At 35.1% G+C, this 12481-nt stretch overlaps 1 protein-coding gene across 3 annotated transcripts; it reads right to left on the minus strand.

Annotated features, from left to right (window-relative positions):
• Positions 1-409: 409 nt before the first annotated feature.
• On the minus strand, positions 410-3189 carry LOC141647904 (23 kDa jasmonate-induced protein-like). 3 transcript variants are annotated; one of them, XM_074456271.1, is made up of 3 exons: positions 2975-3189; positions 1094-1538; positions 410-970 (listed from the first exon to the last, which is right to left on the minus strand). In XM_074456271.1, exons 2-3 carry the CDS (start codon positions 1508-1510, stop codon positions 647-649), a joined length of 741 nt encoding a protein of 246 aa, XP_074312372.1. In that variant the 5' UTR covers positions 1511-1538; positions 2975-3189; the 3' UTR covers positions 410-646. The 3 variants fall into 3 exon arrangements, with proteins under 3 accessions (XP_074312372.1, XP_074312374.1, XP_074312373.1); XM_074456273.1 differs by having other exon boundaries at positions 1094-1533; positions 2975-3181; XM_074456272.1 differs by having other exon boundaries at positions 1094-1679; positions 2865-3042.
• Between the last annotated feature and the right edge of the window lie 9292 nt (positions 3190-12481).

Raw genomic sequence — 12481 nt, forward strand, 5'->3', positions numbered from 1 at the left:
AACCGCACAATCTATTTTTTAATTATGTTTTATAAAGTTTTGTTTGCTCAACCGCTCAATTTGTGGGAATTCCCGATTGGTATACAAAAATACAAAGCGTCTCATTATAGACGGGGGATATGCTTCTATAGCTATAGACGAGCCAAATATCCACCCACTTTAAGCAAAACCGGCCAAATGTCACCACCTAAACGCCAAATGTCAGCAGTACCATTTCCATGTGATAAACTACCTGTTATAGCTTAGGAAATGGCACTAGTGACATTTGGCGTTAGTGTGGTGATATTTGGCCCATTTTGCATAAAATGGGTGAATATTTAACCCGTTTATAACTATAGAGGGATATGCGTTGTCTATAATGAGAATTTGTGACAAAAATACGTATGAGATTTCATTATCTTCCTTTTAAGTTGCAGGAAGTTCATTATATTAGGAGTATATGAAGATACGGCGCGCCGACACAAGGAGTTCATTTTTTTTACTAGAAATAAAAACAGAGTATTATTTTGAAAATGACAATAAGGAACAAGGATTACATAAACAGAAGGAAATGAGGGATTATTAAACAACAACATATATCATAAAATGGCGTACAAGCCTTATTCTTGTTCTAGTAATTAATTACTCCTAGGAGATAGGCATACAATTAAGCATCGTTGCTGCCAGCATCTTGCTCAGTAGTAGCATCTCCCTCAATCCCCTCGTCGATGAGCGCTTGTCGAGTGCTGGGATATCCGATCGAAGGCGGGTTATACGGCTTAATTATGGAATAATTGGGCCAGGCGCCATCGAGGGTTATGATTCCTTCGAAAACAGGTGACCTGATGGTGCCTCCTATACTAGCAAAGGATGACAGTCCAAATTCATGCGCTTGGTAAATGTAGCTTTTATTCTCATCTAGGGGGGTCGAGTAGACTGTCCAAGGATCCTTTGACTTGTAAAAATCACGTTGTTTGATGTCGGTGTATACCTACAAGAATTTCGAGTTTCCAATACAATAATAACCGAGTCAGAAAAGACAATTTCTAAAATCAACAATGTTATTTAGTATGAGGATATATAGAAAGGTTAATCATGGAATAAGTAAACTAACCCGGCCAGGTTCGAGTGGCCTGTAAGTATAAACAACTTGATGCTCAGAACCATACTCATTCTTGACGGCATAAACAACGGCACCACCACCACGCTTCAAGTAAGCACCCCATTGCCCGTTCATAATGAGCATTGGATACGGAGATGGGGATACGAAGCCATCACCGGCATCACTATAAGTTTGCAACCTTATCGTGTCGCCTGTGGCGTTGTAAATAAGACACCTTACAAACTCACCCGCGTACTTGGTTCCTTTCTCTTCTACGAACTCGCGAGCTTTGCTATCTTTGCCATCATCATTTTTGGTGAGGAATGCCAACTCCGCCAGGTCGCGAGTTGTTACTTGTTTGCAGACGTAGTCCTCCAATTTGGATAATGTTTTGAATGTTATGGGAGCTCCAAACACACTTGTCGCCATGCTTAATTACCTTCTTCGTTTGTCTACTCTGCATATATACACTAGCTTTTAAATTTGTCTATTACTCCATGTACTATGTCTATGTAACACGGTATTACATTATATTCATCAGTTATTATCAGATTACGCATATCCTTAAAAGATGGATGACGAAAAGTATAAGAAAATGCTCACATTTTTAATAGAGTAAATTATCAATTACACCCACGTCAAATGCACTTTTTTACATTTACTCACACGTCAAATTTTTTTTATAAATTACACCCAAGTTAATAACTCAGTTTATAAATTGCACCCAATATCGGATTCCGACCACATTTCCGTCAAATTTCAATTTTTTTGGTTTAAAACATTAAATTTATGACGATTTTGCCCTTGTTCTTTCTTCTTCTTCTTCCTTTTCTTGACTGTTCTAATTTATTCTTCCTCTTTCTTTATTTATTCTTCATCTTTCTGCTTCTTCCATTTCATTTTATTCGGATTTATTATTATTTTTCTTTCTCCAAATTTCTTTTTTTAATTTCTTCTTTCTTCTTCTTCCATTTCAAGTCTTCCAGATTTATCAACCCAAATGCTACCCAAATGCACATTATGAATTAGGGATAAATAACAAATAAAGTAAATAATCTCCCTCACATCAAACAAATCCAATCAAAATAAAAAGCAGAAGAATTAATTCGGGCGGTGCGAATCTGGGTTGATGAGCAACTCTTGGTGGTCGTGCTTGAGCCTCGGTGTACTGACAATAAAAAGCATGAATTTTGCGATGGACAAGCCTTACAAAGATTAAGATTAAATGCCAACCCCCTCAAAACTGCCAAAAATGCCAACCTCCTCAAAACTCAAGGAGATTTTTCAATATTTGTTGGGTTTGGGGAATCAAGCAGACAACAACAAAAAGTCAAAAACAAAAATGGAGGAGATATTAATTAAGGTTGGATCAATGCTTATTGGTTTTAATTTGTGTATGGAGTATAGGTGTTTGGATTTTTTATTTATTTGGTAAGGAAAAAATGATTGAAATCGGGGAAGGCTTCATGGTTATTGTTGTAATGGAGGAGGAGGAAGATGAAGTTGTAATGGAGGAGAAAGATGAAGCTCAAAGGTGGGACCCGCCTGGCTTTGAGGGGAAATTAGGTTGAGAGGAGGAAATAGGGGAAGACTCAAAATCACACAAAATCAGACTAATAGATTTGGGGGCAAAATTGTCATTTCATAATTTTTTTCGCCGGAAAATGGGGTTGGGTGCAATTTATAAACTGAGCTATTAACTTGGGTGTAATTTATAAAAAAAATTTGACGTGGGAGTTAATGTAAAAAAGTGTATTTGACGTGGGTGTAATTGATAATTTACTCTTTTTAATATATACATTGAAGTAGTCTTAAAACTAAGACGATTTTATACAAGAATTTGTGACGATAACAAGTGATAGTAGTGCAATGAAATAAGAAAGTGTGGCTTACCTTAAATTCTGATAAATGAAAAAGATGGTGTAAGTAGTAAGTAGTAAGTAGTTTAGCTTGAATGAATTGTTGAAGTAGCTGAACTTCGGTAGCATATATATACTCGAAAATACTCTGCAAATAAATAAACAATAAACGTTTTTTGAATTTTAACAGTAGAGAAGAAATACAAGTTGCCAGCTGTAAGCATTCAATTTGCGTATTTCCATAGTTTATCTACTCGTGGAGCACGTTTATATAGAGTTAGGCTAAGAGCCACACAACTCGTCAATCATATAGCTCTATAGGACCATGTATGTTTATTAGACACTTGTTGAATGCTAAATGGTGTAGACAACTAAAAATAAAAACCAAGAGATAAATCAATAAATGCTTCACCAACTGTGGTCGGTAGGGAGAAATTAGACCCGTTAAACAGTTCGATCGTCCATGTTACAAGTTCGATAATTTTGGGTTCGGGTAAAATATGAGTATGAGTAGTTCGGGTTAAATATGGGTCGGAATCATTGTTGTTAAACTCCAAATCTGGATGGTAGAATCTTACGATTCTACGATCCAAAAAGAGGTGACCAATCTTGATCCGAGGTAGAATCTTAATTTTGTAGGATCTTACGATTCAATTTATGTCAATTTTTTTTTAAAGTAGACTCTTAACCCGATTCTACGATTATACGACCCAATCCTACATTATTAACATTTCAATTTTTTTCAGTTACTAAAATTTTATGGAGCCAAGCCACTCCCCCATAAAACATAACGATATGGAGCCAAGCCACTCCCCCATATCACCCTGCATTAACCGAAACAAGTACCCCGACATATTCGAGAACTCAAATACACTAAGCTCTTGATCTTGTGACACTCTAACGTTTACTAGCCAATCCGCGCACGAATTTGCCTCCCGATACACATGATGCATTTCGACTCTTCATGACGAATCTTGAATAAACAAATTGCTAACTTTTGGTTAAATAGGAGTGGACTGTGAGCAGTAAGTGGTCGGCCTTCATAAAATTCTCGATAACTCGAGAGTCCGTTTGAATGATAAGATGGGGTAACTTATGTTGGAGTGCTAATATTTATCCTCTCCTTAATGTCCTAAGCTCCGGTCAAGTCACAATGGCAATACCAAGCTTCTCTGCAAATGTCAATAACATCTGACCCGAAGAGTCTTGAAAAATTCCACCTGCACTTGACAACCCGTAGTATCCTTTAAAGCCCCATCGATATTAAGCACGACCCAATCCAACGACGGTGTTATCTATCTAACAAAAATTTTGCGGTATTGTTGCTCTTTAGTCTTGATACATCCATCAATTGCTTCCCTCGCATTCGTTACTTCTAATACACGTTGTATTAAGAAAGTATACATGTTCTTGGAAATTTTCTCCTCCCTATCAAAAACACGACAGTTACGGAATCGTCAAATTCACTAAATGACCACTTCAAAGGTAGTCGGGCAGTTAGCAAGACCCTCACAATCCTTTTTCGACAAGTTTACAATCACCCCATCTCAAATATTAGCACAATCGAGCAAAGCTTGAGTTCTAGCAAAAGGAAACCAGTCCCAAACTTTTCTGGCTTCTCGGCAATCTTGAAGAAGATGAAGCGCGGTCTCCTCAATATCTCCACAGACCTTGCAGCTCAGATCATTAATAAAACCCCTACAAGCACGATTTGATTTTGATATATTTTTGTCATGTAAAAGAAGTCAGAGGAATAGCCGCATTTTTTAGGCGCCCAAGTTCTCCATGGTAGTTTCCAAAATGAGCTAGCTTCTGTAATTGGGCTGTCTTGAATAATACGAATATCTGACTTAATATAGAAAAAACCGATGATGTTTCATCCCAATTAAAACAGTCCTCGTTATCATCATTCAGGAATACCTCAAACGAAGCTATGGTTTGAAGAATTTCATTCGGGAAATAATCTGTATAAAGCTCCCACTTCCAACCCAATGTATTCTCCAACATGTCCGCTACCTTATAATCAATCAAGGGAGAAGGGATTGATAAGGGAGTGAGTCATTCTAATGGCTCCTTCTTAGCCCAGCTATAATTTCAAAACGAAGTTCCACGCCCATTTCCAATAGTTGAACCTGTGCCCCTCTTGATGACATCTACTCCCTTTACCATTCTCCTCCAAGTATTCGAGCTAACAGGCTACGCTTTGAACATGTCTATGTCGCACCTTCCTTTGCAATATTTGTGCCTCAGAACTCTAACCCATAACGAATTGGGCTCCGTCAACATCCTCCATCCTAGCATAGCCATAAACGCAACATTAACTCGGCGCATCGATCAGAGAGCAAGACTAACATCAGACTTTCAGTTAGTAACCATATCCCAAGATACAAGTCTTAAACCTTGTTTCTCCTGGTTTCCTCTGTTGGATTTGGACTTTCATTAGTCGGTTTTCTTATTTATGAAAACGGGTTGAATGTGATCGGTAAAGCCCAGTACAGTTATATGATGCATTGGGCCTAGGTCTGTCTCAGTCAGTACGGTTAAGTACATAGTGTGATGGTACTCATAAGTGTAGAGCCTATTTATTATACAGTGGACAGCCTGATGGGGGGCCCAAATACAGTTCTATTATGCCTAGGTCTCTCTTCCTGTCTAGAACACCTTTAACCTATGGGTTGACATGCCCTATTGATTGTCAACATAAGGAAAACCTAGAAGAGGGAGGAGAAGATCCTAGTATACTAATCATCTTATTACTTATTATTATTATACGCTCCAGACGATCTGACTGTTGCTTCCGCTAAAGATATGTACCCTATACAATAATCTTTATAATTTATCTTACATGTGGTATCAGAGCAGGATTGTTTTAGGGTTTATGACCGTAATATTCTATTCTATTCTCTTTTCGTTAAATCAACGAAAATTTAAGATTATTAATTATCGAATAGTCTGATGATCTTAAAGTGAATTGTTATACACTAATAGGAAAGAGCATGAAAACTTAATATCAAATCATGCTGTACGCATTAATTCTCATACATGTTGATCAAGTTTGTTATTATTTATTTATTAAACATATGATTGATAACTTGATATTATGCTGCGGTCATTACGATCTAAGTATAAAACCTGACCATGTGTCTTTCCTTAGTAATTCACTTGGCGGCGTCCATGTACATGTTAACTCTTACTTGATGACTTGAATTATAGTGGTCTTTATGGATCCTTACTACAGCCGTGTAAATTTATGTTCTCAATATTGAAAGTTATGCACTTGTAGAAATCCATGAGTATTATGAATCTATTTTTCATTTACGTGCTTAAATTATAGTCCATATGTTATATCATATAATTAGTGGTAAATTAAATATTATAAAGGACAGCATGAGTATCATATATGGGTAAGGTTCCGGTGATCTATTTTATTTTGCGGTGGTTAGCTTAGCCAAAGCGGGCTATCTACTAATATTTAAAATAATTCTTAAGGATTGCGGAATGTTTTTTTGCTTCTTAAATTAGTTTGTATAATTTCCTGCCCAAAGGGGGAAGTTGTATAAGTTAATTTGAGTAAGTGGTTGAGTAAATACAAGTGTAATAATTTGATTTCTTGGAAATTTATCTGCCCAAAGGTGATTTATTTTTGAGAAATTTCCTTGTCTATTTACTTGGAGGTAGTTATTATGTCTTGTGTATATTCTGCCCAAAGGGGAATGCATAAGATATAATATGATTCCTGTTGGAGGTAGTTATTGTGTTTTGTGTATTCTGCCCAAAGGTGAATGCATAAAATATAATATGAATTCCTGTGAGAATATTGTGACTCCCCTAGCATATTCTTGTGTAAAGTTATAAAGAAATTATACTCATATCATGCTAATAGTGGCCTTGATCTGTTGTTTTAGTCAACAAATTTTCTTTGAGCAATGAAATTTGTGATATTAAGAGTATAGTTGAGAATACTTTTGTTAAGTGGAAAGTGATGTTAAGTTGGCCATTGGTTTATTTGATTAATATATGTATATATCGACTTAACTGGGCACAAACCTCTTGCACTCATACATGAGAGTACTCAAGCTTAAAATGACTATCACCTTTATAGGTGGGAATTGGTACATGAATTGTGTATGTTGATATTGAAGAATTCGATGTCTGGGAATTTCAAGGTTTTCTAATGGGATTCAATCTGTTTTGATGCTAAAGAATTTAAAAAAAAAAAAAAAGTCCGAAAATTGGGGAATTGATGGACTGTCTTATTAATTTAATCAATTGGTCTCCCTTGTGACGGGTTACCATTTGTGACGGATATTTTGTGAGATAAAATGGTAACAAAATGGGTTAGTGGAGAAAAGGGACCACATAAATAGTGTTGCAGAGAGAGAAAAAGTGGGTACATTGTGAGGTAAAATGGTATCCGTCTTCAGCTTGTGACGGATATGTCATGTCTTCAATGAGAATTTGTGTTAATTTAAATCATGTATGATGTGATTAGTAGTATTGAAGTGCATATCATCTTACTAAAGACAAAGTACCCGTTGTTGAGTTTATTCCTTGTCGGTTAAATTCTTAATTCTCTTCCCGGAAAGGAGTCACTTCAAAATAGCTTACTGCCCCAAACTGATACATGGACCGAAAAGGACTTATTTTATATGGGTGAGTATTGAAAAGGAAATAGGGGAATGAGATAAAGGAAAAAATAGTGAACTTCTTCATTAAGCAACTTTTTTCGAAGGGGAAGTCAGGTAACATTTATACAAGAATACGGTCTTGAGGTTAAGACTTAAGAGTAATAAAGAATCTAGTATTACTACTGGAGTTACTTGTTGGTTTTGCGACCAGACTGACCATAAATTGAGAAAGTGTTTAAAATACAAAATTTGGTTAACAAGGATAATAAAGACATGTAATTTATTGGCCTCAGTTTGTTTTGAATCGTGTTTAGTAGATGTGTCAGCTCATTCTTGATGGTTAGATAGTGTTTCATTTGTTTATGAAAAGTATTTTCCTTAAAGGGTTCCAAAATAAATAAACACCAAGTGAGGTTATAGTCAGCGTGTCCGCAATGAATGGCGGGAAACTTGATGTGGATTTCATCAGAACAGTTGTCTTAAAGCTTAGTTCAGGATTTTGTTTGACTCTAGAAAATTTTCTTTATGTGTCGTATATGAGACGAAATTTGATTTCTATTTCGTAATTTGACATGTGTGGATTTCGTTTGGTCACTTATAATTAAAAGGTTGAATTATTTTATAACTCTCATATGATTGGAAATTCTTTCTTTTGTGATGATTTGTATTAACTGGATTGGACTTGATTCTGGTGATGTTTTCTTGAATGTTGAGAGTCTTGGAACCAAAAGAATATTGACCTATGAAAATTTATAATTTTATAGCATAAGAGACTTAGTTAGATCTCTAAAGAGCGTATTCATGGACTTGTCAAATGTGAAATTCCATCTGGACTTAATTTTAAAGAACTCTTAAAGGATATTCACACTAACATTAGTGAACCACTACTATTTGTGGAAAGACGTCATATATCATATTCATTAATGGTGATTCTAGACGTGGTTATATTTACCTTATAAGTAGTAACTCTAAGGCTCTTGTTAAGTTTAAAGTATTTATTGTCAATGTTTAGAGTTTGTTTTGTATGACCATTAAGACTGAAAGATGAGACCGAGTTGGAAAGTTGTTATGTTAAATTAAACGTGGTGATTCGTGGTTGTATATGAGTTTTTTGTTTTATATATATTGTTGGATAATATACGATGCCAAGTCTTCTTGAACAAAACGGTGTGACTGAGCGTTGTAATTGTACTTATAAGGATAGGGTGAGGAGTTTGATTCGAGATACAAATTAACAGTTTATAGCTAAAGTAAAGCTTTTACATCTGTCTTATATTATCTTGGACTCAATACCTATCTGACAACTTTAATTTGTTTTTTTTTTTGAAGTGTTTTTAAAAAAAAAAAATATCGAGTTTGAACAGTTTAGGGTGTGAGATTATTAGTTAAGTTGAGAATTTATATTTATAATATTTCTGGAAAATTTTGATCCCAAAACCACTCCTAAATTCTTTGTTACTTATCCTGTAAATTTTAAAGTTTAAGATATGTAGAGTATATAACAGTTAAATTTCTAGAGAATGGCTTAGGAACCTGTTGTTGTAATAGAAAGCTTGTTTGTCTCATCATGTATTTGTTAGTCTTCTACTTATGCATTAGAAAAATATTTCTTCTTCTTTTTCTAATGGAGGAAGTATGATGACCAATAATACTATTTCACAATCCTTGAATAATTTGTCAGATGTTGTTGCAACTCTAAGCTGCTTTTAAAGAGAAATCATGCATTTACGTATGGTGATTTTGTTGTCTATATCGGGGAAGTTGATCATGACTTGAGTGAAACAGTTTAAATTATAACCTATAAACAAGGTATTTATTTTGTGCAAGCAGATAAATGAAAAAGAGGCTATAGATGTAGGATGAGATGCAATCGATAAGACATCTAATAAAGTTTAGGAGTTAATTGTTACTCCAGTTTTTTTTTTTTTTTTTTTTTAATCTAGTCAGGTGTAAAGTGAATCTCTAAAATAAAGTTGGATTTTAAAGGTGTTGTTAAGAAACCTAAAGAGATTTGTGACAAAGGGTTATACTAAAAGAGAAGGTGTGAATTTAAATGAAACAGTTTCACCTATTACTTCAAAGGATTCTTAGGTCTTTCACTGTTCATGATTTAAAGTTATACTAAAATGGATATTCTCATTGTTCTGTTTTGAATGATTTTGTTGAGAAAGTTAAAGAACATATGGTATGTAAATTGAAGGAATCAATTTATGAATTGAAACAAGGTTTTTGTCAGTTTAATGGACTTGTTGAAATGTTAATGATATTTGCATATATTACAAGATCAGTGGGAGGATATTGAATTGATATTCCTCATTCTTTATGTTGATGCTATTTTTTACTTGGTAGTAATGATCTTGGTTTGTTGCATGACACAAAAGCAAATCTTTTAATTGTCTTTTCATTGTCTTCGACATGAACGATTTGGGGGAAGAATGTTTTGTGCTTGGTATTAAGATTGTGTGTGACATGTCTAACAGAATGTTAGCTAGGATTATCTTAAGGGAGAAATAATGTTGAATAACCTGGTATAACTCTCATATTTAAAAGTGACAATTTAAGTAAGAATGAATGTCGTCCTTAAAGTAGACTTGATGAGAACACTATGTAGGAGATTCTTTATGATAGTGTTGTTTATAATTTGATGTATACTGAAGTGTGTATTAGACCTTCGAGGCTGTGTTTGATGATATGAAATCCGGTATAGAATTTGGTTTTATGTTAGCTGGTGGTGTTATCTCTTGAAAGAATATGTCTAGTTGTCTACCTCTATTATGAAGGCAAAGATTACAGCCTGTTATACATCCACTCATCATGTCAAGAAATTGAGAGATTACATTTATAGCTTTATGGTCATTCTTCATATCACACAAGCTATCACTATTAGTTGTAATAATAGGGATTTAGTTTTATGCACTAAGAAGAATGTAAAATCTGGCAAATCTAAGTGGTTTTATTTGAAGATTCATAAATTCGGAAATTCGGTCAAAGAGATGATTGCAGACTCGTTGACTAAAGGACTCGGGTCTATTGAGTGATTAAAAGCATGTTGAAAATATGAATCTTGTGATTTCTTGTGATGCACTGAATTAGTGGGAGTTGTAGTTAAGATATTTTGGTACTTAAGGTACTGTATGATTCCGGTAATAAAGCTGATGATCTAATTTTCACTAAGTGTATGCATGTTAAATATAAGCTTAATGCATGTATGATTACTGTTATAGTTCAATTTGTGTCTCGTTAAGAGATGTTGTGCATTAAAGCTTTTGCCCTTTAGTGGGTGGATTTTGTCCTGTAATGGATGTTGGCTTTTGAGCCATTGCCAGTTGTGGTGTATTTGCCCTTTAAGGGTGGAGTTATCCTTTAATGGATGTTGGTTGTTTACCCAGTGCCTGTTTTGGTGTATTTACCTTTTAATGGGTGGTTTAATATCTAATGATTATAAATATACCTTAAGTGGTATTTACCTTTTAAGGTAATTAAGGGGAATACTTCTTCAGAAGTGGGTCTTGTCTACACTTTGTCACACTTGGGACTCATGTCGGTAAGCTTTTGGTGTTGTGATCATGGAAGGTCTTGTATGACTTAATTGTACTATGTCCGCTATGGTTCACATTAAATTGCTTATTGGACCGAGTTCTGTAGACTGGGATGTTTTTTTATGGCCATGTTGTTCAACCCGAGAGTCGTTTTACAAAATAAAGGTTTTCGAAATATTTTCGTAAAATAAAACTTCTTTTAATAAAATCAACAAATGTCGCCCAAGTGGGAGAATGTTGGATTTGGACTTTCATTAGTCGGTTTTCTTATTTATGAAAATGGGTTGAATGTGACCGGTAAAGCCCAGTACAGTTATATGATCCATTGGGCCTAGGTATGTCTCAGTCAGTACGGTTAAGTACATAGTGTGATGGTACTGATAAGTGTAGGGCCTGTTTATTATACAGTGGGCAGCCTGATGGGGGAGCCCAAATATAGTTCTATTATGGCTAGGTCTCTCTTCCTGTCTAGAATACCTTTAACCTATATAAATAGGTTATTGGGTTGACATGCCCCATTGATTGTCAACATAAGGAAAACCTAGAAGAGAGAGAAGAAGATCCTAGTATACTAATCATCTTATTACTTCTTATTATTATACGCTCCAGACGATCTGACTGTTGCTTCCGCTAAAGGTATGTACCCTATACAATGATCTTTATAGTTTATCTTACATCCTCATCATAGAAATCGATGATACTTCTTATCCATTTTGTCACTAAGGTAACGAGGTAATTTCATTGTCTGCATCGCATAGGAAGGAATCGTCGCAAGGGTAGATTGTACCAAAGTGGTTCGACCCGCCAATTATAGATTTTTCGCTTTCTATCTTGAAAGTCGTTTATCCACTTTTCGAGCTATAAAATGAAATGTATCCTTCGTGACCCCACCATTAATAGTCATACTCAAAGACCTTTGATTTATCAAGACTCACCTTTTGCCCGATGATTGACATAATACATTGAGACAACTATTAATAACACGAGCACCGCTCAATCGACGCTTCCCTGAATAAAATAATATCATCAACGAAAAAGAGATGAGATAGGACCTGGCCACCTTTACACGAGGGAAATCCTTACGTATGTCTCCGCCTTTGAATTTCTTGCTCAATTTGTAACACCCCCTTTTACCCGACCAAGGTAATTGGGAGATGTTACCTTCTCGGTTTCCCGAGGTAGTGAAATCGGAGATACAATTGATAAATAATTAACATAAATAAGTATTTAGTGGCTTACATAGGCGTAATTGAATAAATGAAATGAATAATACAACTCATGACTACTAAAATAATCTAGTCAACTATGCACTACTCGGATGCAATCACGGCTCGTCCTCGTCTCCCACAAGTAACCAAAGCTAACCTGTAAACA

The sequence above is a fragment of the Silene latifolia genome, chromosome 3 (genome assembly GCF_048544455.1).
Source record: "Silene latifolia isolate original U9 population chromosome 3, ASM4854445v1, whole genome shotgun sequence".
NCBI lineage: Eukaryota > Viridiplantae > Streptophyta > Magnoliopsida > Caryophyllales > Caryophyllaceae > Silene > Silene latifolia.

Excerpts from the sequence above, each read along its gene's own strand:
- LOC141647904 (XM_074456271.1), bottom strand. The coding sequence starts at position 1,510 with ATGGCGACAAGTGTGTTTGGAGCTCCCATAACATTCAAAACATTATCC. Across the intron at positions 971-1,093 it reads GGCCACTCGAACCTGGCCGG|GTATACACCGACATCAAACA; the intron begins GTTAGTTTACTT and ends AAATTCTTGTAG.